The sequence below is a fragment of the Phascolarctos cinereus genome, unplaced genomic scaffold (genome assembly GCF_003287225.1).
Source record: "Phascolarctos cinereus isolate Bilbo 61053 unplaced genomic scaffold, phaCin_HiC Scaffold_726;HRSCAF=1367, whole genome shotgun sequence".
Classification (NCBI taxonomy): domain Eukaryota; kingdom Metazoa; phylum Chordata; class Mammalia; order Diprotodontia; family Phascolarctidae; genus Phascolarctos; species Phascolarctos cinereus.
In genome coordinates this window covers 391,133,174-391,159,953 of record NW_027556098.1, presented here as the reverse complement: position 1 = coordinate 391,159,953, position 26,780 = coordinate 391,133,174, and the positions used below count along the sequence as shown (strand labels likewise).

Sequence of the window (26,780 nt, the reverse complement as noted above, 5' to 3'; positions counted from 1 at the left end):
ATGTGTCTGAGGCCAGATTTGAATTCAGGTCCTCCTGAATCCAGGGCCAATGCTCTATCCACTGCGCCGCCTAGCTGCCTTGGACTCACTCATTCTTTAGGATTAATTTAACATCTAATTATGTTTTAATTCTTTCAAAATCCATTTATAGAATGTAGTTTTAATTGCATTGTATAATTAGGTCCTCAGTTTCTTTCTTGTTTATCTTATTGTTAGATTTGTCTAGATCTGAAAGGAGTACATTGAGACATCCCACTATTGTAGTTTTACCATCTAATTCTCCCTGCAACTAGATTAACTTTTTAAAAAAGTATTTAAGTGCTTTGCTTTTTGGTATATTTGGTATGGATTATTTGATGTTGATTTATTTGGTATTAATATATTAAATATCGATATTGATTCACTATTTTGGTACCTTAAGTGTAATATAGTTTTCCTAACTGTCTCTTTTGTCTATTTTTAATGTGGCGTTATCTAAAATCGTGATTGCTACGCCTTCTTTTTTTGAGTTCACTAGAAGCATAAATGCTTCTGCTTCAGTCTTTCATTTTAACTCTGTGAATCTTTCCAAGTATGTTCCTTTTAAACAACGTAGAGTTGTATTTTCCTCTAATCTATTCTGATGCCCTCTTCTGTCTTCTTGGGGAGCTCATCCCATTTATATGCGCAGTTATGATTGTTAATTCTGTATTCCCCTCCATCCTGTCCTCTTGTGCTTTTTCTTTCTTAGTCCCCATCCTCTCTTTACAAAGAAGAAAGCAGTGAAAGAGATCACACTTATGATCTATACATTGCTTGATCTGTTTCTACTTTATTGCTCCTTGTTTCTTTCCTTTGCTATATTCCTAATTCCCCAATCAAAAGTGTTCTCTCTCCGTCTCTTTCCCCCACCCCTGTTTTGTTTAAAACTACTTTTTTACCTATCTTGCCCTCCCTTTTATTTTATTTTTAAAAACTAATTAATTTTTACTTTTCCACATTCACTTTTATAAGATTTTGACTTGTAAATTTTTCCCTTCCCTCCTTTCCCCCCTCTCCAAGATAGCATGCAATCTGTTATAGGCTATACATGTATGATCATATTAATCATATTTCCACATTAGTCATATTATAAAAGAAGAATCAGAACAAAAGGGAAAAACCACGAGAAAGAAAAAGCAAACGAGAAAATAGTATGTTTCGATCTGCGTTCATATAGCACAACTTGTTCAGCCGTTCCCCAGGTGATGGGCATCCCCTCAGTTTCCAATTCTTGGCCACCACAAACAAGAGCTGCTATGAATATTTTTTATATGTGGGTCCTTTTCCCTTTCTTTATTATTCCCTACCCCTTTGAAACGCCTTTCGCCCTGCCTCCCTTGACTTTTGTGATTTGGTTTGCTTGTTTTTCCATTGCTCTGTGCATGTGAGGGTACTCAGCTTTTCTTTTTCAGGTTCGGATGACAGTGATGTCTGTGGGATGTCCGTCCCTTCTGTTTCTTCCCCTGTGTTTGTGTACTCTTCATCTCGTATACCCTTATTACATGGAATGGGATAGTGAGTTCTGTTCTCCTTCTTTCCTTCCCAGTATGAGATCCTCTCTCTCCCATTTCCTTTTTCTCCTTTGACCATGAAAATGAAACAAAAACATCCCCAATTCCTCTGCCTATCTTATTTAACTTTTTCATTGATCTTTCAAGACATACGGGTTCTGAGAGGATACTTGTTTCTCCTCTTCCCATTAGCTTGTAAACAATTTATCCTCACATAGTCTCTTCCAGTTGATCAAATGTGTGTGCTTTTTACGTTTCTTCTTAGTCCTGTGTTTCCATTTCCACGTACCTTCAGTTCTGTCCTTTTTTGTCAGGAATTCTTGGAAATCCTCAATTTCATTAACCCCCCCCACCCGCTATAGGATTGTACTTCTTTTTATCAGCTAGGGTATTCTTGGTTGCCAGCCTTTACATTTTGTCTTTTGGAATATTGTATTTCAAACTCTCCTCTTTTTTTTTTTTTTAAATTATGGCAGCTGCTGCATCTTGTGGGATCCTGGCTGTGGTTTCTTGAGCTCTTTCTTTTTAGCTGCTTGCAAAAATTTTTTTCTTTGACCTAGAAGCTCTGGATTTTGGCTATGGCATTCCTGGGAGTTTTCATTTTGAGGTTTATTTGCAGAGGTGACTGGTGGATTTTTTTTGTCCTCTGGTTATAAGAAATTTGAGCAGTTTGTTTTCAAGATTTCTTGAACTATGTTTAGGCTCATTTTTTCCCCCTTTGCATTCAAGTAGTCTAATGGTTCTTGAATTTTCTCTCTTTAATCTATTTTCCAAGGTCACAAATTTCTTTTAGTGTGAATATGAACTAGGTCTTGAATCCAGGTCCAGCACTTAAGCCGCTTCATTGTTCAAACTCCACATCACTGCTAAAACTTCTCAGCATTTTCTGTTTGCATATTTTCTGTATCTTAGATGACAATTCCTTAGGTAGTTTGGCTAATGGTAAATGGAATAATACTTTTTAAATGATAGAAGATCTTTGAGTGAATGGGTTTCCAGTTTTAAAATGTTGCCTAGTTATAAAACTGGATGCTTAGAGATTGGAAAGTATATATTTTGAACCTCGATGTCCCACACAAGTCCCATGTGTTAACTGCATTAAGATCTTGCTGTGTTGGCAGAAGGCCTGGGTTGCTTACAGAGATCATAGCTGATTGCAGATGGAATGCAGCTGAGTGTTCCTGCCATTAGGTCTGGGATGAAAAAGGAGATGTGGGTGAAGGGCTCTTTGAGAGTGGTGCCAAATGTCTGAAAACTGAGAAGTCACAAAATTTCATTGAGGCCCTTCTGATCTCGTGGGGAATATTTTCCATAGCTTTCCTTATGGCAGGGATAAATGTTACTGCCATGACATTTGGGTACCAGACAGCATAAAAATGACTTTGTTTAATAATATCCCATTGTATCTTAAGTTTCTCCTACTCAGGAAATATTCCTAATGATCTGGTTATTTTTAAAAAGGAAATTGGGGCTAAGTTCTTAGCTTAAATTATAAGGGTAACAAATCCATAAGGAGAAGTGTTGGCTCAGTGATGCTGGGCAAGTCCCTTAACCTTTCAGTGTTCTAGGCAACTCTCTTAAGATTATAAATTACAAAGAAGGTGCTGAGCTCAGTTCCTCATCTGGAGTGGATGAATCAGTTTCCTGGAAGAAGATGACATGTATAAAACTGTGACTTGAAATTATGTTAATGAAATATATGCTCTTTGTATTTGTTTTTGCTTATTTTGTGATACTTTGCTTTGTCTCTTCAACAAAGCATTAGTTTGTTTTCCTTTTGATCTTGGTGACCCCCCCCCATCAACTTGACTGTCTCTTAGCCTGATGGAGCTAGGATGATTTCTTATCTCCTGTTTATTGCTTATGTTTTATATTTGCCTAAAAGCTTTGTTTTTTAATTCACACCCATAAACTTCTCAGTTTTATTTTGTCACACTTGAATTGGGGAGGGAAGGGTTGCAGGTAATAATGAAAACTGATGTGTGTGTCTGGAGGAAATAGTGAAGGTGGGAAGGATAGAGAGGTACTAGGCCTTTGAAAAGAATACACTTGACACATAATGGGGAGGAGAAAGAGGAGTAAATGATAACTGAGCTACCAGTTGTGGATTCTTATTAGATAGTGGAAGTTCCCTGAACCTGAAGTAAATGCTGGGGAAGGGGAAGATTCCAATTTGGAAAAGCTATAGAGCCTGAGGGGGAGGGGCATGTATTGATTGAGCCTAGGATGATAGGGGAAGATTTGGGAATGAGAGACCTATGCAGACATGGAATTGGGAGGTGGAAAGTGGTGTGCTGTTGTTGGTAGAGGTTAGAGATGTAACACTTCATGACCTTGCTACGTTACCAGGGAAGTACAGGAAAGAAGTTTCAGTGCTCCAGATATTTTTTTTTTACTCAGAGCTCGAGGTTGGGTTGGAAGAGGACACTAGGAAAAATGAAGACATGGAGAATTTATCTTGACTGAGCCAGCAGAAGAGAGGGAAGGGACTAGGGGGTGAGGAGGACATGGTTAGAGAGATAACCCTTGATGCTTTACCCTTGCATCTAGAACTCTATGATGATGAGATGATATGAGATGATGAGAGTTGGGAAACTGAGCTAGAGAAAATGCTGAGAGCTGATGGGACAAATGTGTAGCCTCTGAGTTATGCCCCTGAAGGCCACCTGGGGCCACTCTCCATATTTACTTTTGGTGTTTCAGTGAATAAGTAGGAAGGGGGAGGGATACCCTATTCTGTTCCCTACTCTTTCTGTTGTATTGTTATAATAATTGTATATATTATTTTCTTGGTTCTGCTTACTTCACTCAGCATCCATTTATCTAAGTCTTCCTATGCTTCCATTTCTGATATTATTTCTCAACCTTTTCCCACCCAGAGAGCTATCCCTTATAATAAGAATAAGAAAGTGAAAACAAAAGCAGATTAGTAAAGCTAACTATTAACCAAATCCAACCTCTGTTGCAGTGTTCCAAACCCATTAGCCTCATACACCTGAAAAGAAGAAAGGGAGGCACATTCGCTTATCTCTTTGGGGCCAAGCTTAGTAATTATAATTACACAATGTTTAGTTTTGATTTCTTTGGATTGACATTCTTTTCATTTACATTATTGTCATTTGTCATATTGTTTTCTTGGTTCTGCGTATTTTATTTATATAAGTTCATATAAATCTTCATGTAATTCTTCATGTTAACCATTTCTTATAATAATTTCCCGTTACATGCATACCATAATTTATCTATTTCCCAGTCAATCAACAAGCATTTATTAAGCTCCTGCTACTATGTGCCAGGTACTATGTTAAGCATTAGGGATGCAGATATTAGGAATGAAGAAATTTCTGCCCTCAAGAAGCTTTACATGCTATTGGGAGAGACAAATACTTATGTAAGGATATACAGAACACATAGAAAGAGCATAAATACAAGATAGTGAAAGATAAGGCAAAGAGTACTGGCAGTTGAGAAGGTCAGGAAGGTTTCATGGAGAAGGTTATGCTTGAATTTCATCTTGAAGAAAGTGAAGGATTCTGTGAGGAGAGAGTGTGGTGCAGGTGTGTGGGACAGCTACTGCAAAGACAATGGGAATGGACAGTGGAGCAGTATTTGCAAGGAGCAGAGAAGGCAGCAGGCTTGGTGGGATCATAGAGGGCAGCAGGGAGAGTAATGTGTAATTGATGCTCATCTGCTACATTTCTAGTTCTTTGAGTTAAAAACTATTAGTTCTTTTGCACTACAAAAAAAGTCTAACCATCAATATTTTGGGGTATTTGAGGGTATTTTGTGGTGGGTTTTTTTTTTACCTTTGACCTCTTGGAGTATTAGTGAGAATCTCTGGTTTCAGGGGTATGAACATTATAGTCAATTTTGTAGCCTAATTCTACATTTCTTCCCAGAGCAGCTGGACTAACTTGCAGCTCCATGAACAGTATTTGTGTACCTGTCCTTCCACAGCTCCTTCTTTATTAACCATTCTCATTTTTGTCATCTTTGCAATTTACGGGATGTGAAGTAAAACCCAAAGGTGGTTTGATTTTAATTTCTCTTATTAGTGATTTGGAGCAGTCTTTCATATAAGTGTTAATAGTTTGTAATTCTTCTTCTGAGAACTACTTTTATATCCTATTTAAAAAAGAATGGCTTTTGGTTTTAAATATTTATGTCAATTTGCTATTTGTCTTGCACATCAGACACTTAGCAAACATAGTGATTCAAAGATTTTCTTTGACAGTTGACTGCTTCTCTTGTCTTAATTCCATTGATTTTTGTTAGTATAGAATCTTTCCAAGTCTTATGTAATCCGTATTACTTGTTTTACTTCAGTGATCATCTCTGTCCTTTTTTTGGTTAAGAATTCTTCACCTAGCCATGGCTGTGAAAGGTACTTGATCTGATTCTCTTCCAGTTCTTTTATTGTGTGACCTTTAGTATTCTGGTCATATATCCATTTTGAACTTATTACAGTTCATGGTACAAAATATTGGTCTAAACCTAATTTTTGCCAAACTACATTTTCCCCAGAGATTTTTGTCAAGTAGAGAATTATTCATCAAGTAACTTAGGTTCATATATTTATTGAACACTCAGTTGAATTCAGTTATTTCTTATTCTTGAGTGTTTCACTGATCTGTCTTTATGACCTTGGGTGCTTGAAAAGTTATGTCAGTGAAATGCAGGTTTTTGAAAGGTCTGACCAAACTGGAAAAGCTTTGAGTGGATAGGCCCCAAAATGAACTTTATCACCGGAGGACACCTCTTGCTAAAGAGAGTCATCACCAGATTTGCCACAGAGTGGATTTTTCAGATGCAAGTCATGAAGACCATATAGTAAAGCATAGAGAGAGTAGGACCTGGGTCCTTGGAAGGATGTATCTACACCAGTGAAGTAATAGATCGTTGGAATATCATTAATGCTGAGATACTGAAAGAGCATATGCTTTTTAACAGATAACATCCTTAGACAAAGTCCACTGGCATACAGTCTCCACAAGCAGCAGCTGTGGAGTTTATATTTATAGCAACTGGATCTGTAAGAGGCAGCTGAGGGTGATAGGCTTACCAGTAGCTCTGTGAAAAAAGTCCTTGGCTTAGATATTACTCTGCAACCATATTTTCATTCCTTCTGTAGTCATTTAAAAAATTCTACAGAAGCACTACAGAATGCCTAAAATGATCTTTATTTGCTTCTGTATACCAATGGAGTCAAACATGATAGGGGGAGGGGGAGGAGGACCAGACTAAAATGTTATTGGAAAATATTTAACAAAAGTATGATAAAACATAGGTAATGTTACATTTTAAAACTTAAGTCCAGGGATCCTTATGTATGGATTAGCGGCCCCAAATTTCTATTTGAGTTTGACACCACTACTTTTTAATTACGCTTGTGCTGTCTTAGTGTACCATTTTGCTCTTTAGCCAGTGTATTGTTTTCTTAAAAACATCTGTAGATTTTCCCCATTGTTACAAATTGGGAATGCTTTGAATTAAGTTCATAAACATGTATTTGACCTATATTTGTAGAAGTCATTGGCTTTCCCATCTTTGAGTAGTAGCTATGCGATGCCTAAGAAAGATTGGATCAGGTTTACCTCTGATAGGAAATTTGTAAAGCATTTGTGCTAATAAATGTGAAAGTCATCTGTCTCTGCCACTTTCCAGTTTTTCAGAGAAACTAAAGTTAGTCATTTCCATTGATGTAATATTCTGCTGTTTGTTATTCTAATGGTGCTCAAGCATTCTGTTTTTCATTTGACCTAACCTTGTGTTTTTCTTGTATTTCACTTGTTACAATATAGGGAACCAAAAATTTTCCACATCCTCTATCTTCAGGAGTTCTTTTTGATTCTTTGCTTCTCATTCCTCTGCTATGAATTTTTTTTTATTTGTACTGAATTGTATTGTTGTTTAACCTACTTTGACTCCTGTCATCTTAACCATTTTTACTCAATTCTTTCAATTGCTGATTAACAAAGTCTAGAATTTCTGCTAGCCTTTGGTTTTCTGGGTTTCATTTTGCCTGATTCTTTTGTTGCTTTTAATTGGATGATATGGCATTCGAATTGTCTACTCTGTATACTAGCTAGATGTTGATATGATCTTGAAGTGCCTTTCTGAATCTTTAATAGCCCTTTCACGTCACTTAAGACATTGGACACCTCTCTATAATGGCGTTCCTTCTTAGCTCCCCTTTCCTTTTATGTTTCTTATTAAGGTAGTGATGGCCGTATATACAGTTGTGTGCAGGTCCTGAAATGTTTTTACAGCTTTTGTCAAATATAGTGGGAGAATTTGTTTATTCCTGATAGTTATAGGAAATTTTTGAATTTTGAATTACTGTTTTGATATGATTTGTCTGTTAGTTGAGTTTATATGATCAAACTTAAGAAGAACTTTTTGAAGTTCCAGTCTTTTTCTTTTTCAAAATTGAGGCATTAGTGCTGTTTTATTAGTAGGTATATGTTTGCAATTTGTGTTAAAAGTAAAGATTTTTCATTGTCCTCAGGTTCTTCAGCTTTTCCTTCCTATTTTAATAGCTTTTCAACTTTATCTTTTTGGCTAACCTAGACTCAGGGATGAATTACTCCTTAAGATTGCTGTCCTCAACAGTACTATTGACAGAAAATCTTTGCCTACAGCTGGCATGTTGTTTTCAATTGTGTTATGATGTGTATCATGAAAGTATTCAAGTGTCAAAACATTTCATGTGTACTTGTGGTTAGCTTACTTTAGTTGTTGGCTCTCTTTGCACCAAAGCATTTCCAGCAGGTAGGGTTTTGGTCTTTCTCATTTGGTCAAGTGTACCTTGCCTTCTTGGGGTACGAGAATATGAAGGAGCACTTGTTCTGTTGTCCTCTCCATCAAGCTGATCATCATGATTTCAGATAGTAGTATCCTGCAGTGTATGCCACTATTTGTTTGACTTAGTTAGCAGCTACATAATACTGACTGGATGTGATGTTGCCAAAGATAAATCTGCCAATGTTTCAGGGTTCTGGGAAGACCTTCATAACTATGCTAATGATTTTAGGGCACATCAGATTTTTGCTCTGCCTGATGCTTTTACCTGTCCTTCATGGCATGGGTGATGAGTTGGACTTTGGGAAGGTAATTATTTTTATTAATAATGTTATCACCTCCTCACTATTCTCATATTTTTCTTTTTTAATTTAGTGCAGGTTTATTTTTTATATCATATTCAGTTTTATGTTCAGGTCCATCTTCTCTTCCTCCCACCTTCCATCTCTCATCAAAAAAGCTCATCTTTTTTTCAGTGAGGGTCAGAGGGAAATAGTCTTGAAAAATCATTATTCTGCTATTATTATTATTCTTTTATATTTAATATTTTATGGCCCCTTACACAGTTGATAAAATAGCTGCTTTTTGTAGTTGAATAAAGGATGTGTGTGTGTGTGTGTGTATGTATGTATTTGGGATATATAAGCTCATCTTCTATAGGCTTGTTGAAAGTGTCCTTAGTTCAAGTCCAGTAGCAGATGGGATAACAGGGATGATATGCAGCATGTCATGCTTGTAGAAGAAAAAATATTAATGCTGTACTCTCTGTTTTAGGCACAAGTCTGCCAAAAACAATTTTTTAATTGAACATTATTCCATATCCAAGCCATTTCTAGCTTGGAGAGAAAGATGTCCAAATTGTCGTAGTTTCTCCATTTCCTCTAGTCCTCACCAACAGTAGTACAACAACAACTCCAATAATGTCTGAGGTAACATTTATAGGAATCTTGAATAAGAAAAATATAATATGTTTAGCATTCTAGAATAGTCACTGTACAATTGGACATCCCTTCAAAGATATCTGATGGGTTGTTTTCCTCCTTTCTATCACAATCTTAACCTTAGGTGGGTCCTGGTTTCAGGTGGATAGAGAAGCAACAATCATATCTAGACCAGAGCTATGTTTCACTAATAATCCATTTCCCTAAGAAAGGCCTTAGCTTTTGTTCTACCCTCTTTCCTAAAGGGAAAAGTCTGGCAAGGGTTCTAGGGTGGAGAAAGTATTGTTTAATATTTTCAGCCAAACTAAAAGAGATTTTAAATGTTTCCACATGCTATTCTGACATTATTTCAATCTCTTCTGCTAGGGTTCTGTATTCTGAAAGTTTTTAAAAAATGTAGCTTAGAGATATGAATATTTTATATCACATCTATTAAAAGCATTCTTAAATTTTTATTGTAGTTACTGCTTTTATTATTAATGACTTGCCTAAGGTTCCATTGGTAATAGTCAGGATTCAGACTCAGGTATCTTGCTCCTCAGACTCTAAATCTTGTGCTCTTTTTACCCTCCTGTGCTGCTCTACTAGACACTAAGTGTCTCTCTGAACTCCAAATCCTTTGATTCTATATATAACTACTTGCAAAGGTTGTTCTCAAAGTTGTAAGTATTCTAAAAGGATGGTGTAGTTGGAAAGAATGCTAACTTCTGGTCGGGACTACTGTGCCATTGAGCAATTAAGCCACTTAAGATTTCTGAGCTCAAAGCCTCATCTGTAAAATGGAAATAATGTACCCTTAGAGGGAGTTTGGGAGAAAGGTACTTTGTAACCTACAAAGTGTTATATCAGCCTGAGTCCTCCTTAGGCTTGTGTCTAACCTTTGTTTAACCTTCATTGTAAAGAAAAGAGTGGATTGGATGGAATCATGCCTCTTCTGTCTCATCAGTGGTTGTGATAGGCTGGGTTAGGAACAGACACTTGTGGAGGACAGCACATCTTTTCTTCCTCTGAGAAATAGGCAGAGCTATTTCAAGAAGATCATCTGACTCTGAAGTGTCTTGGCTACAGTGTACAGCAGAGTGCTGTGTGTGGGTAGTTTGTTTCAAGCCCTGTTAGATTGCTGCAGAACCTGCACAAGATACGCCTAAAATGAAGAGCAGTCACTTTGTTGAGAAAAGAACACTTTGATTACTAAGAAGGTTTATTTCCCTTGTCATATTACAAAATTAACTTTCTGATTTGATAACTTTGTTTCTTTATAATGTTTATAAAGTAGTAAGCTTATTATAAACATAGTTGCAATGTATTATTAGAAGTATGAAATGCCTTAAGAAAAACATTAACTGGAGTTTATTCATCTTTTTTCTAAGTACCAAATATTGTCATGTATACCTCATGCAGTGATAATAGATCTTTATGGTCTAAATATAGGCTGCACCTGAATATAAGCCATGTATCAAAAACTAGATGTTTTTGGGTTTGTTTGTTTGTTTGTTTGTTTGCTTTTTGGTGAGGCAATCGGGGTTAAGTGACTTGCCCAAGGTCACACAGCTAGTAAGTGTTAAGTGTCTGAGGCTGGATTTGAACTCAGGTCCTGCTGGCTCTAAGGCCAGAGCTCTATTCATTGCACCACCTAGCTGTCCCCTTTGTGACTTACAATTCCAATATTCTATTGACAATGTCATACCGCCTCATGAGAAACTTCTTCTCTTCTTGGGCTTTGCAGAGGGGGTCATGTGAATCTGTTGGGCCCAGTTTCAATAAAGGAAGGGCTGTATTAGTCAAATCTCACCTAGTGAAATGTTTTGTTCTCACTATTCCTCTTTAAGTCAAGCTACCAAACAGCTTATGGGCTATGCAAAACAGTTCTGTCTAGGTGTGGCTATGAACCAGACTCCATTGTAGCCATCTAAAAGGCAGGTCTCTCCTTTCTTTGGGAATGTCTAGCATGCTCTATCATTTATTCCAGTATTCTGTGTGATCTATGACCTTGTTCTCAGTGGTGATGTGGCCTCCCTGGGACTCAAGGGGTACTTCTTAGGTAAAGATGGAGTTCTTCCTCTTGCCGTTCTTTAGGCTGGCCTCTCAACCCATTAGCAGTCAGTGCTGACCATCCTTTCCACAGTTTCAGGATATCTTTTGGGAGAGAGTCCCTCTATTCATCATAGCTAAGTGACTGTCTTCTGTTAACCTCCTTTCTTGCCTCATTATCCATCGATTTTTCAGGTCTGGTAATCCTCCATTTAGTGGCTGTGCCTCTAGAATGTTGTTTTAGGACTGAATTAATCCAGTCTCAGTCCACTTGAAAGTTGACCTGTCAGATTCTCCCCTTGACATCTAAAAAATAATTTGTACATTTGAGTGATTTGAAATCTCATCTTATGTTAGTCTTTCTCTTGTGCTAACCACCCATCCCTGGACTAGCCCAATCAGAATACTGATGAATGAATCCAGCAGGAGGCAACAATCATTCAACTCTGTTGCTACTTCCCAGATGCAAGGGTCCCAAATTCCTTCCCTCAGTAACTTTCATTGCATTTTGGATGGAAACATCCAAATAATTCACATGAAATACTTAAATACTTCCTGTCTATGTTCTATAATTTGCCAGGCCATAGTGGATGCCTCTGTAGAGAATAACATCTTAGTGTGCACAAGTTGCATACTTGTGCAAGTATGTAACTCCTTTCCTCCAACAATTGCGGTCCATCCATTATACCATTGACAATTCATTTTCAACCCATAATTTGGAAATTTTTAAAAAATTAGACTCTACATCAAATCCTCTTTTCTATCCAAACCATAAGTTTAATTATGCTTTCCCAGCAGCAGGTTTCCAATATTTTTTCCCAATATGGTAAGACTCTTCCTTTTAGTTAGTTGCTAGGCGTTTACACTCCACTGTATATGGCTGTCCCAGAGATAGTTACAACAATGACATGCCTCATTGCTAGTTACCTTTTTTTATTTCTAATTATCTCCTAAATCCCCAATGACTTCCATAATCACCTTCAGTGACTTAAGGCCATTGCACACTTAAAACTTTGACTACTAAAACTTTGCTCTCAAAGAGATTTGCCCACCAGCCATCTCTCTCCACCCTTACTTCCTGCCAAGTCTTACTCAAGACCCACTCTCTCTGGTATTTTATCTCAGAGATGCTGGACTTGACTACTTATTCCATAAAGATCTTTCTATCCAGACATCCCTGTAGGGATTTCCCTTCCCCACCCCTCCAAAAATAAGTTTTCCAAGGAATCTTCCCCCAAAGCTTTCTCAACAGTAAATGACACAAAGCTGGAAAGGATATCTCACGTAGTAGATGACAAAGTCAGGATCCAAAAGGAATCTTGCTAGGCTAGAACAAGGGTTGGCAAATTATGGCCCACAAGCCAAATGAGATCTCCCTAAACTGATCTCTTATGTACTGTTTGCTTTTTTTTAAAAGTACATGTTAAATTAACCATGATTGTAACAAAACTGCCTTTTGCATGTATCCGCTTCTGGCCTTCCTGCTGCTGTTTTCTGTCTACTTTGTAGTATTTCTCCTTTCTAAATATCACTACCATCCACCAAGTCCTCTTCCTCTCTGCCTTCATTAGCCTTCTCCTCTTTCCTACTAACAACCACTTGAAAATGTCCCAATATATGGAACAGGTTCCTAATTTTGAAAAACAAACTCTGGTACTTTGTCGGCGCTATAAAACATAGCTTTTATTTTAGTCTTTAGCTTGGGTTTTTCTTTGGGTCGCCGCCAGCAAGGCCAGAGGTGCCTCACATTATGGTCAATTTTCACTGGTATTCCATTCCTATCCCCTGCTTATAAATACATTTAAAATGTACTCCCCCTGCAGCACTTGGCAGTAGGAAATGGAGAATTTCACTGTAGTCATCCGTAGACCTTAGTTGTTTCAGTTCTGTTCACAGGATACAATTGGTTTTCTGTGAAAAGAGTACATTCTAAGAACTTTTTTTTAAATTTTATTCATTTATAACTCCATATCCCATTTTAAAATGCTGACTCTGGGAGAAATTTGTGTGTAGGGTTGTACTGTAAGATTTGTATGTTCTTTTCCTTATTCTGCTCACTTCACTTCTCATCTGTTCATTTAAGTCTTTGATGCTTCTCTGTATTCTTCACATTCAGAATTTCTTATGCAAATTATATTTCATTACATTCATGTAGTCAGGCAGTTAAATGCCTACTATGTACCTGGTCCCATGCTAAGCATGGAGACTACAAAAAAATGCAAAGGATGGGCCCTGCCTTTAAGGAGTTCACAATCCAATTGAAGAGACAACATGTAAACAAATCTGTACAAACAAACTCCATACTGGATAAATAGGAAATGATTAACAGAGGGAGGGCAATAGAATTAAGAGGGGTTAGAGAAGGCTTCCTGAGGAAGGTAGGATTTTAGATGGGCCTTAAAGGAAGCCAGGGAAATCAGGAGGTAAAGATGGGAGGAGAGAGCTTTCCAAGTATGGAGGACAGACAGAGAAAATGTCTAAAGCTGAGGTACAGAGTATCTTGTTCATGGAACAGCAAGGAGGGCAGTGCACTGAATCACACAAGAAGGGAAATAAGATTGAAAGATAGGGGTGGGCAAGTTATGAAGGGCTTTGAACACCAGAAAGAGGATTTTGTATTTGATCCTGGAGGTGTTAGGGAGCCACTGGAGTTTATTGAGTCAGAGGTAAGGGTGTCATGGTCAGAACTGCACTTAAGGAGATCACTTTAACTGCTGAGTAGAGGAGGGACTGGAGGGTGGAGAAACTTGTGTCAGGGAAACCAACCAACAGCTATTGCAGTAGTCTAGATGTGAGGTGATGAAGGCCTGCACCAGGATAGGAGCAGTGTCAGAGGAGAAAAGGAGGTGCATCCTAGAGATACTGTGAAGGTAAAATCTACAGAAATTGTCAACAGACTGGATATAGAGGTAAAAGAGAGAGTGAGGAGTGGAAGATGAAACCTTAGTTGGAAGCCTGGTTGACTGGGAGGATAGCAGTGTCCTCTCAACAGTAATAAGGAAGAGGACAGTAATTAGAAAGAGACATGGGTTTGGGGGAGATGATGATGATGATGATGATGATGATGATGATGATGATGATGATGATGATAGCAGCTAACATGTATATAGCACTTACTAAGTGCCAGGTACTGTGTTAAGCACTTTCCAGTTATTATCTCATATGATCCTGAAAACAACCCTGAGAAAGAGGTGCTGTTGTTATCCTCCTTTTATAAATGAGGAAACTGAGACAGACAAGTTAAGTGACTTTCCCTGGATCACATAGCTAGTAAGAGTCTGAGGTCAAGTTTGAACTCAGATATTTTTGACTCCAGACCTAGTGCTCTATCCATTGCACCACCAAGCTGCCCCTGAAAGATAGCGCACCTCAGTTTTTTATTAGTTGTTTCTTCATCAATGGGCATCTATTTTATTTTTTTAATTAATTTATTTATTTTTAGTTTTCAACATTCACTTCCATAAGATTTTGAGGTTTAAATTTTCTCTCCCTCCCTGTTCTCCTCCCTCCCTGTTCTCCTCCCTCCCCAAGCGTGCAATCTGATTTAGGCTGTACATACACATTCATATTAAACATATTTTTACATTAGTCATGTAAAGAAGAATTAGAATCAACGGGACAAACCACAAGAAAGAAGAAACAAAACAAAACAACAAAAAAAGAGAAAACAGTATGCTTCGATCTGCATTCAAATTCCATGGTTCTTTCTCTGGATGTGTATAGCATTTTCCATCGTGAGTCTTTTGGAGTTGTAAGCATTGCTGAGAAGAGCTAACTCTATCAAAGTTAGTCATCACACGATGTGGCTGTTACTGTGTGTGATGTTCTCTTGATTCTATTCACTTCACTCAGTATCAGTTCATATAAGTCTTTCCAGGTTTTTCTGAAGGCATCTACTTTATTTCCAGTTTTTTGCCACTACAAAAAATGTTGCTATAATTTTTTTGGGTGCATATAATACTTTTCTCTGGTTTCTTTTGGGTATATGCTCTAATAACAAGATCTCTGGGTCAAAGATGGTGGACTTTTTAGTTACTTTCTTAGCATAATTCCAGTTTCCTTTCTAGAATAGTTGGATCAGTGCACATCTCTACCAAAGGTCAGTCCATTAGTATGCATCTCCAACTTTGATTTTTTTCATCTTTTGTCAACTTCCCTAATTTGCTGGGTATGAGATGGGGAGTTTTTTATTTTGTTTTGTTTTTACATTTCTCTTGTTATTAGTGATTTGTAGTAGCCTTTAATGTGTTTCTTAATAGTTTGGAATTCTTTTAGAAATTGTTCATACTTTGCCTATCTATTGGGGAACGTTTAGAAGAATATTTGGCAGGACACTGGTTGACTTGATCAAAGAAATTTTAAATTGGGGAAGGGAAAGGGAGAAAAAGAAGGGAATAAGCATGTATGTATGTATGTGTGTGTGTGTGTATATGATGTATATGTATATGTATATAATGTGTGTGTGTGTGTGTATATGATGTATATGTATATATGTATATATATATATATGTATATATGTATATATGTATGTGTGTGTGTGTGTATATGATGTATATGTATATGTATATAATGTGTGTGTGTGTGTGTGTATATGATGTATATGTATATATGTATATATATATATATATATATATATATATATATATATATATAAAACCTGCTATGTGCCAGGTGCTGTGCTAAGCATTTTTTACAAATATTAGCTCATTTGATCCTCACAATAATCCTGGGAGGTATGTGCTTTTATTATCCCCATTTTACAGTTGAAGAAACTGAGGCAAACAGAGGTTAAGTGACTTGGTCAGGTTTACACAGCTAGGACTTGTCCAGGGTCACACAGCTAGGAAGTGTCAGAAGCTGGATTTGAACTCAGTTCTTCCTGACTCCAAGCCCAGTGCTCTCTCCACTGTGCCACTTGCTTCCTCAAAATTTAATTTTGGAAGATTGAGAAAAGTGTCCAGTTAAAATTAAAAATTAAAAAAAACCAGGCACTTGGTAGAGCAATGAATATGATGCAAAGAAAGCATAAGGGAACATGCACAGTAATTTCTGGGAAGAAACAAGAGACATAATAATACTTATAGCCGCAGAAGTCAGTTTGCCAATGTGCATAATATGGATAATAAAATGATTTTGACACAGGAGTGCATGTGATTGTAGTATATTTGGAGGTGGAATCGTATACTTAACAACTCTGGTATCAGATGCTTCCTCCTGACACAAAAGGTCCAAGCACACTTTGGGGACCTCTACCCTCTAATACATTTCACCCAAATGGCTGGAAAACCCAGTCACTTTAAATATCTGATCTTCCCCTGAGAGTAATCACTCTGCTTCTGTCTAGTTAGTACAAGCCCTTAGGCTCACAAAGTTCAAAATATAGAATTAAAAAAAAAATTAAAGGATTCTCTAAGCCCCAAGAGAATTACAAGGCACCATTCAATGGGACCCTTTCCCCCTGACCCTTGTACTATTTCCATGATTTATAGTCTTGGCTTGGCTTGGGTTGGGAAAGTTTGCAGGTCACTCTTCCACTGGGTAATTGATTCTGTGTCTATATTGTATTGTTCTTTGGTCTGCATCTTTTGGTCACTGTTCCCTTCTGATGTTGTACTGCTCCTCCATTCAGTCCTGCCGCACATGTTTGTTTATCCCACCTGTGATTTCCTCATTGTAAGGAGTTTCCCGTGAAGATCCTCATCTACTGATCCCCACCTGTGCCTTCTCCCCTACTTAGTCTTAAGAGAGATGCCTTGGACCTAGAAAGGTTAAGTGACTCCCCAGGGCCACACAGCTGATCAGCATCAGGGGTAGAACTGAATCTCCTGCCTCCCTGTCTCTGAGACCAACTCTGTACTCACTAGGCCACCCTGTCAGTTATTAGGGATCCTTTTATGCCAGTGGCGCTTAAAGCCTGGGGTTTATGGAACACTATGGGTTCTATTCAATTAAAAACATTTTGACATAATTTATTTTCTTCGTAATCCTATATATTTTGTTTTATGCATTTAAAAACATTTTTCATTAAAGGGATCCATTAACTTCCTGAAAGGTCCATGATACACAAAAGGTTTAGAACCTCTACCTTTTCCTTCCCAGTTTTCCTTCCCAGATATCTCTGTCCTCCACTGCCATTGCTGGTTCTCTCCTTCACCTTCCCCTGCAGCAGATGGTACTTGAAAATTCTTTGCCAGGGAAACAGCTCTCAGTCAGCTTGAGATTCCCCTGGTATCTTAGCTGATGGGTCTTTTGTGGCTCCTGGTCATAGTATCTTTTTTTTTAACCTTTGGTTTTTGTTTGTTTTTGTTTTTAAACCCAGGCACCACAGCTCAGTTTCCTCTTTGAGCTGCTCAAATAAATTCCTGTTTTCTGTTCTAGGTTGGCTTGTGGGTGAGTCAGTACCATTTGGTCCCTCCCTCCCTCAGTGCCTGGCTTATGTGTACCTACTTTTCACTGAATATTAGAGGTCAGAGGAGCACTCCATTCTCTTGTTCACTTGTCTTTCTGTATCCCTTCTTCATCCAGGTCAGCTGGGCAGAGTTATACAAATTATAGGGAACATAGCTATAGAACTGGAAGGTCCCTCAGGAGCCATCTGGTCTGCCCTCCCCCATTTTACAGATGAGGAACCTGAGGCCCAGAGAAGTTAAGAGATTTACACAGGTTCCAAAGCTAGCTGGTCTGAGACAAAATTCAGACCTGGGTCTTCATGTATCTGGGTCCAGCATCCTATCTATTTATTACACCATGCTTCCCCTTAATTGCCCCAGGCTGCTTCTAAAACTGTCTAAAAGGAGGGTAGTGAGGGTAAGTATTGGTGCCTCTTAGTGGCTAGGTCAGTGCAGATGCTTGACTCAAAGGGAGAAGGGAAGCCTTGCCCTTGCCTGAATGTACATTTGTGAGAGAGAGGGAGAGACACAAAGAAGCACCCTTTGTTAAGAAAGGATGTACATGTATGACTGTTTGTGAACTTGAGGATAGCACTGTGGGGAACATTGGGGTGAGAAAGGGAGAAGGTCTTTGTGTTGGGATGGGAGAGAAAATTGACCTATCTTGGTTCCTTTCTTCTACTCTGCCCTCCCCTAGCTGTCAAAATGAAATCGCATGATTCCCTAGACTTTCTTTATTGCACTTATCACTACTTCTCATCCTTCTCACTCTAGCTCTTCACAACTTCTTCCTCCTCCCTGCCTCCAATAACTTATTTCCTACTCCTCACTGAACAGCAGCTGCCTAACCTTACTCTGCACTATTCTCCCTTCTGCTGCATGCTGTGAGCTCCAGGCTAATGGGTCACTGCTGTTGACACTGAGAATCATCATTATTACTACAAGGGCTGCTTCTACGATTTCGAGGTTAATATAGAAATACTGTTCTTTCTGGTGGTTAGTTTGTAGAATGCTTTAGAAGGTGTGTTGATAAAGCATGGGACTTGGCGTCAGGAAGATGTGAGTTTAAATTTGGTTTCAGACATGTGCTAACTGTGTGACTTTGACCAAGTCACTTAATCACTCTCAATCTCCTCATCTTTAAAGTGAGGATAATAACATACCCTGCCATACGTTATGCTATATAAATAATAGTAGCCATTATAATTGTTAAGGTCAGGTAGGTGGCACAGTGGATAGAGCACTAGGCCTGGAGTCAAGAAGACCTGAGTTCAAATCTGGATCCAGACACTTAGTAGTTGTGTGACCCTGGCCAACTCACTTCACCCTATTTGTCTCAGGTTCCTCATCTGTAAAATGAGCTGGAGAAGGAAATGGCAAACCACTCCAGTATCATGGGGTCATGAAGAGTCAGACACAACTGAAATGACTGAACAACAAAAGTGATTTTTGAATGTCTGGGCTCATAATCTGGTAATTATTTTTCTGTCTTTCTAGTGAAGTGTGGTGCTTGATGAACTTGGTCAGTCAGTCAACCAGCAAATGTTTGTCATGTCTACTGCGCATGGTACTAGGAATGCAGAAACAAGCGACACTTTTGCAAGGGCCCCTTTAAGTGGTAACCTCAGCCTGTAATCTTCAGGGAGAACCCATATGACTTCTGGAAAAGTCTAGTTGTTAGAAAAGTTTTCATTTAAAGTGAATTCTGCCTCTTTCCGACTTCTACCCCATTTCTAGTTTTTCATTCCAAGGACAAGCAGAACGATACCAGGGCCTTTCAAAGATACTTGAAACTGCAGAGTCAGGAGGTGCTGGGTTCCAGTGGAGCTTCTGGCATCTTCTAGCTCTGTGACTGGCCAACAAGTGTATGGGTTGGACTTCATGGCTGATTCAAGGATTTTGTGAAGCTACAGAACTGGGAGTTCCATATGCCAATGAAATCACCAAACTGGACCAAAAAGTAGATGCATCAAAGTTGTATTTTATGTGCTGTGTATTCACTTTGTGTAATCAGTGTGTACAGTATAGTTATGCTTATGCTCTAGAATGTGGAGTAAAATTTTGTTGTGTTAAGTGATTCTAGAGATTTTTAGTTGTGTCTTGTTTTTTGTTTGTTTTGTTCACTGCTGAATTGTTGGTAAGGAAGGCAAACACAAATTATAATGTTGTTGCTCTTACAGGAATATTCTTTGTTTCAGTTTTGACCCTGCTATGCAACATAGTTTTTAGGCGTATAGTTGGTGTAATGATCCTCAGAAAGTTCTACCTTTTTAAAATTCATTGGTCTTCAAATATTTTATGGGTTTTTTTTTCTCATTTGTGGATTGTATACAGGGAGCTTTTGGAAGAAAGAGATTACGTTGAAGGTAATGTCACTGAGCTTGCTAATGAAAGGTTAAAAACATTTTCTTAGAAAAGTTAATCTAAAGTTACACCATTGCCTTGCTGATAGACTAATTATAGTTGTCTACAAAATTTTTAGTATTAGTTTGCCAACAACAGTTTAATTGCTACATTGGGACTTTGAGATAACACAAACAAATTTGTTCTCAAAAAATAAAAGGGCCTTTAAATACAAACTCTGTTTTGATTGTCTTTTTCATTTTCTAGGGCTCTATAATCAAAACATTATGTGGGTATGTCTTATAGTGAAGTATCAGATGAAGTGCATGGTAGAACAGGAAAAATTATTTATAGAAATCTTTCTGTGATTCATTCTGATCCTTGACTGCATGCTCAAATGGTATCACTGTGTATGGGAAGAGGACTGCACTACAGAAAAATTTAATGGTGATTGGATGGTAAGGAGTTAGTGGTATAGCTAGAACCAAAAAAAGCTACCTGTGAATTGTTCATTGTTCACAGAATGATAGAATGGTAGCACCGAAATGGTATAATTTAGTTTAACCTCCTCATTTTACAAATGAAGAAACTGAGGTCCAGAGAGGAAAAGTGACCTGACCAGCATCACACAGATACTGGCAGAACCAGGACTTGAATCCATTTCTCCTGACTCCTACCTAGGCCAGTGCTCTTTGTACTGGATCATGTTGTCTGGATTGCCATTAGGGAATTGGGAGAACTATTAATACTGTGTTCAAGTATATAAAATCCTAGCTTCAAAAAGGTAATGACCAGTTAGTCTCCATTTCCACTGATAATATAAATTATTAAATGAATGTTAACAATTATATGAGTGTACATCCAGCTGGAGATATTTTATAGGGAGTTGAAGATAAGTGACTAGAGAATGTGAATAAAGTCAGGATCATTTTCTAAAATATGTTAGAACAGACTTGAAATATGTTAGGGCAAATTTCCAATAGTTTGCTGCAACTGATTTGGCTAATTGTCTAAGTGGTTTTGTAATTTTGGCTATTGAGGCAAACAGTGATCTTGCATGTAGTTTTTCTTTTTTTTTTTTAAATAGTATTTTTCCACTTACATGTAAAGACAGTTTTTAACATTAATTTTTATAAGATTTTGAGTTCCAAAATTTTCTCCCTCCCTTTTTTCCCTCCCTCCTCTGTAAGATAGTAAGCAATTTGATACAGGTTTTATATATATACAATTGTGTAAAACGTTTCCATATTAGTCATGTTGTGAAAGAAGAAACAGAACAAAAGGAAAACATTATGAAAAAAAGTGAAAATAGTATACTTTGATCTGTATTCAAACTTCATCAGTTCTTTCTTTGCATATGGATAGCTTTTTCCATTATAAGTCTTTTGGAATTGTCTTGATCATTTTATTGCTGAGGAGAGCTAAGTCAATCATAGTCGATCATCATATGATGTTACTGTTACTGTGTACAGTGTTTTTCTGGTTCTGCTCCCTTCACTCATCATTACATGTCTTTCCAGGTTTTTCTGAAATCCACCTGTTCGTCATTTCTTATGGAGTAATAGTATTCCATTATATTCATATACCACAACTTGTTCAGTCTAAATTCACCAGTTGATGGGCATCCCCTCAATTTCTAATTCTTTGTCACCACAAAAAGAGCTGCTATAAAATATTTTTGTACATGTAGGTCCTTTCCCCTTTTTTATGATCTCTTTGGGATATAGACCTGGTAGTGGTATTGCTGGATCAAAGGGTATAGCTGGCATGTAGTTTTTCAATGATGTGGTACAATGAATGTTGTAAATATCTCTCTGCCATATTTTGTGCTTGGGATGTCTACTGCTTTAGATATTTGAGTGACAGTTTCTTGATATTTATACTAAAGCTACTATCCTTCACAGTTTTAGATCACTTGGCAGGGATATTTTTAATGAGAGACATATTCCCCTCTCCTTTCTTTTTCTGGGTATTGGAAAAAGACGTGGTAGACAGTCACGAAGTTGAATTGATTAAATTGAATGGGCATAGTACTAGTGATTTTACATTTGTATGAATCAGTCAGTTTGTAACTCAGGAAGATGATATTGGGATGCATAAAAAGAGATCGTATGTGTGAGTGCACACACACTGCACGTATATGCTTTTCTCTTTTTTTTTTAAGGAATGAGTTTAATTTAAAATTCACATTTCTTTGCATTTTCTTTTTACGGCTTCCATTCTTGCCATGGCTGAGTTGAGATACTAAAATTGAGCCCTTGGCTTATCATAAAGAATAAATGTGTCTTATATCTTGCAGCTTTGCTGAAATTGGTCTAGTTGTGAACTGTTCGATTCTGGAGAACGTTCTGAAACTACACCCAAAGGGCCATAAAACTGTGTATACTCTTAGGGGGCAGCTAGATGGTGCAGTGGATAGAGCACCGGCTCTGGATTCAGGAGGACCTGAGTTCAAATCCAGCCTCAGACACATAACGCTTACTAGCTGTGTGACCCTGGGCAAGTCACTTAACCCCATTGCCTAGGGCCCCCCCCCAAAAAATACTTTCAAAAAACTGTGCATACTCTTTATACACATCAGTAGCACTAGTAAGTCTATATCTGAAAGAAATTAAAGAAAAGGGCAAAGAACCTATTTGTACAAAAATATTTATAGCAACTCTTTTTGTGGTGTCAAAGAATTGAAAATTGAGAAGCACATTAATTGGGTAATGGCTGAACAAGTTGTGGTAAATGATTTTGATGGAATACTATTGTGCTATAAGAAATGATGAGCAGGGTGTTTTCAGAAAAACCTGGAAAGACTTAAATGAACTGATGCAAAGTGAAGTGAGCAAAACTAGCAAGACATTGTACACAATAAATGCAATATTGGAATAGTGATCACCTCTGAAAGACTTAACTATTCTGATCAAGACAATGATCCAAAACATTTCCAAGGGGCCCAAGACAATAAATGCTATCCACCTCCAGAGAGAGAACTGATGAGCCCTGAGTGCAGATTGGAGCATACTTTTTTTCTTTTTTTATTTTTCCTGGGATTTTTTGGATGTTTTCTTTTGTAATATGGCTAATAAGGAAATATGTTTTGTATGACTTCACATGTATAATTGATATCATATTGCTTGCTTTCTTAAGGGGGGAAGGAGCAAAATTGTTTTATGTGTAATTAGCAAACAGTTAATTAAATAAATAATATATTTTAAAAAAATAAATGCCTAGTTATTTTGTAGAATCCTTTGTTGCATGTGTTTTTAATTTCTCAAGAGGGAATTTTCTGTATATAGCATCCAGGTCTTAAATGCACCTAATCAGTGCTCAGTATATACTTGCAGTATATTTATATGGTTTGTGGCCAAAGACAGCTTCAAAATGTGATGTAGCTTAAGTTTCAGAAAGGTGACAAAAATAGGCCTTCGAATGCGTTTTTCTTTGCGAAATCCTAAATTCCATGAATGATAATTAAAATGCTATTTGTAATGTTAGACAATTTTGTAAACTTTTCCCTTTGTCTGGAAGCATATTTCATTGCTTAGGTTATCTTTCATGTGAGTGTGTTTTGTTGCTATCTAGATCAAGTGTCACATGACTGTAATGTGAGCTATAATAATCCTCCATTCTGCATGTATGTCTGCATTTGAGGTTGGAATGTTAGATTCTGGCAATACCATATGCAGTGGAATCAAGCAGGAGAAGTACAGTAGCAACTGTTGCTATTTGTGTCCCAAGCAGCTGCCTGTGGTAGACTTTTTTTCTGTCTCCATCTCTGATAGCCTTGGATTGTGGCCCTGCCTTAGAGACACAGCATCTGGTTGAGGTTTAATACATGATTCCATGTATTGAAGGTTCTTCTCCTTACAGAATATGGGGATCTGAAACTTTGTATGCACGAAAAAAGAAAAAGGAGTTAAGCCTTAGCATTCTCATGCCGTCTGTTAGGAATAATATGACTAGTTTACATTAGGAATTACTTTGGTGGAAGCTCATTGAGTCAAAAAAAGAATTTTCCCTTCTGTTTATAACATGTTAAGATAGTTAACTATTTATAGTAAACTGTATTTCTGTAGTTCTTTGGGGGAGAGGGGTGGGTTTCAAGCCTTTAGGAACATCAGTTATTGGTGGCATGGACTTCAGCCAGATATTAAGGGCAACTTCCAAAAGTGGATACCTTTCTGAAGTAAATGAAAAGAGCTGATAATTGTTTTTAATTTTTGTTAGATGGTAGCCTTACTCTTTTTTTTTTAAATTTTAATCCATTAATTTCTGACCTAAAAGTTTCAAGCCCTAGGAAGTTTAGTTTCATTCTTGAAATAGTAACATGGCCCATTTCCAACTTTCTGCTACTGGCTTTTACGAGGAGGCCAACTGCTGTAATATATACATATTTTTAGATTTTTTAAAAGTTATTCCATACACTAACAACTTCATAAAAATGTGTCTATTTTTCCTGACCTAGATGCCCTATCAAAATTTAGTGGTATGGTTGTACTGATCTAATTTTACGTTGTATGTCATACAGTATTACATGATGGTCTTTTTGGTCTGATGCTGAGGATATGTTTAACCAAAGAGTTTTAATGACTAAATGACTTAAGATTTTTTTTAAGCCCCACTTTTTTCTCCTTTAGGTATTGTCAACCCAAAGAACCCAAAGGAAGCGCCAAAGTCTTTCAGCTTTGACTACTCCTACTGGTCTCACACCTCGGTGAGTGGCCTCGTGCCCCCCAAACCTGGCACAAGCCTTTGAAATTTCTCTGTTGTTAGATCTCCTTAGATTTACCCTTTGCTTTCTTTTTCCTTTTTTCTCCTCATCCTACACTACCTTCTTGCTTTGGGGATAATTCTAGTTAACTTTCCATGTTTTTTATTTGTAAGCAGTTAATATCAAGGATTTTGTTAGTAGGTGCATTTGGATCACGAACTTGCAAAGATTTGAAATACAATAAATATATCGTATATTAAAATGGTATCAACCATAAGTTAACTTATGGAAGTCTTTTAAGACATTTCAGGATCTTACTTGCAGTATCTCAGAACCCTCATTCCTTTAGCAAATATATACCGGGCACTGTGCTAAGTGTTCTTGGGGTATAAAGAACATCATGATGTTGCCACAGGTAAGTCGAAGTGCTAATTAACAGAATGTTAAACGACAGTTCGTTATGTTTGTCAAGGAAAATAAGGAGGTGAAGAATATATTCATAGCTAACTATGAAGTTACATTTTTGTTCTAGTAGAACTGTTAAAGTTCTTACATTTAAAAAGACTCAGTTGAGGAACATGAGTTTAGATTTAGCTAGTTAACTCATAGATCTTTTAAAGTTTTATAGACTGGGAAAAAAAAGTGGGTTCCCAATGTAAAATCAGGGGAAAAAAATCATGGTAGTAGCATAAGCACATTCTACTCCAACTGTATTGGACATGAAACCTTACTGACATCCAAGAATTGTTCTTCAGCCAATTTGAGCTGGCTTTTCATCACTAAGTTCTCTCGTATTTAAGAGGTTTTTTGGTTTATTTGTTTGTGGTGATGGTGATGGTGGTGAATAAGAAGTTTCATTTTCTGGGTTTGATTGACAAAGCCCATTTGCCAGAGTGAGTTATCTGAAAGAGTTTTGGAAACATTTGTCACTGATAGTTCCTTAAATAGGAGTACTCATATGCCAGCCAATACATATTCTTGTTGTAAAGTTCAAAGAAGCATCTTTGTAAATGGGATTAATTTTTAATTTTTCCTTTCCTATTCCTAGCAATTTAAAACTTTCTGGAACTTTTATGCTTTGAATTAGTGACAGAGTTTAGGGCTCTAGCAAATTGAAATTAATTCTATTGAATAGCTTCACAGAAATGTTCACGCATTAAACTGAATTTACGAAAAGCCACAGTTTATTTTTAAAAATGTTAGTGGTAGAAGGAAACAGTTTATTTAGTCTAAACCTTATATTTTATGAGGAAACTTAGACATAAGTTGCTGCATGAGATTTGTCACTAGACATATTAGTGCTTTGGTTGGGTGCCTAATCTAATTCTTTTTCTTGGTAATAGAAATGAAAGGGGAAAAAACCATGTAGCAGATACTACCTTGAAGTCCATGAAGTACTCTTTGGGTTCCCACTGCTAAAACTATAGTTTTTGGGTTTTCAAGGATGAGCTTCACTCAACAGTCAGTCAGTGACCTCAGTCACAGGAAAGGCATTTACTAAAATGATGTAGCAAGAACAATAGCTACAAAACATCCCTCTCAGAAACCGGGGATAAGAGGAGCAAATACATCCCACTATTCTGTGGGAATGATCGGTGCAGACTTAAGAGTGAGGTGCATATATAGGGAGTACACATGTGGTCAGTGCACATCAGACCTCTGGGAAGGCAGGGCCTTAATTTTCTTTTTCTCCTTGTGGAGACCTCTCTGCAGATTGACTCTTCATTGCCAGGGCCAGTTCTCCCTTGAAACCATGGTTGATTCTGTTTTCTGTTGCGAGGGCTTAGGATTCTTGAAACTTTTTCCAGCTTCATCTTGAGTAAATGTGTCTCCTTGTCTCTGCCCTTTCTAGAAATTGTGTATCTACACTCCCTCAACTATGCCTCACACTCTAGAACTGACCATACCCTTGAGCTGTTGGATTGTTTTTTTAAGGGCCAGCAAAGTATGAGCAATTATTTTCTGACCAGTGACATTGGTGCTTCCAGTTCAGTCAAGGAGAAATTTATCCACCTTTTGTAAGGAGATAACCAAACAAACT

At 37.5% G+C, this 26,780-nt stretch overlaps 1 protein-coding gene across 2 annotated transcripts in view; it reads left to right on the top strand.

Annotated features, from left to right (window-relative positions):
• The window catches only part of KIF1B (kinesin family member 1B), a 185,890-nt gene that overhangs the window by 29,245 nt on the left and 129,865 nt on the right, over positions 1-26,780 (top strand). For both annotated transcript variants that reach the window (XM_020974134.2, XM_020974125.2), the window contains exon 3: positions 24,666-24,742. In XM_020974134.2, the coding sequence (XP_020829793.1) occupies positions 24,666-24,742 (77 nt within the window). The remainder of the gene's footprint in view (positions 1-24,665; positions 24,743-26,780) is intronic.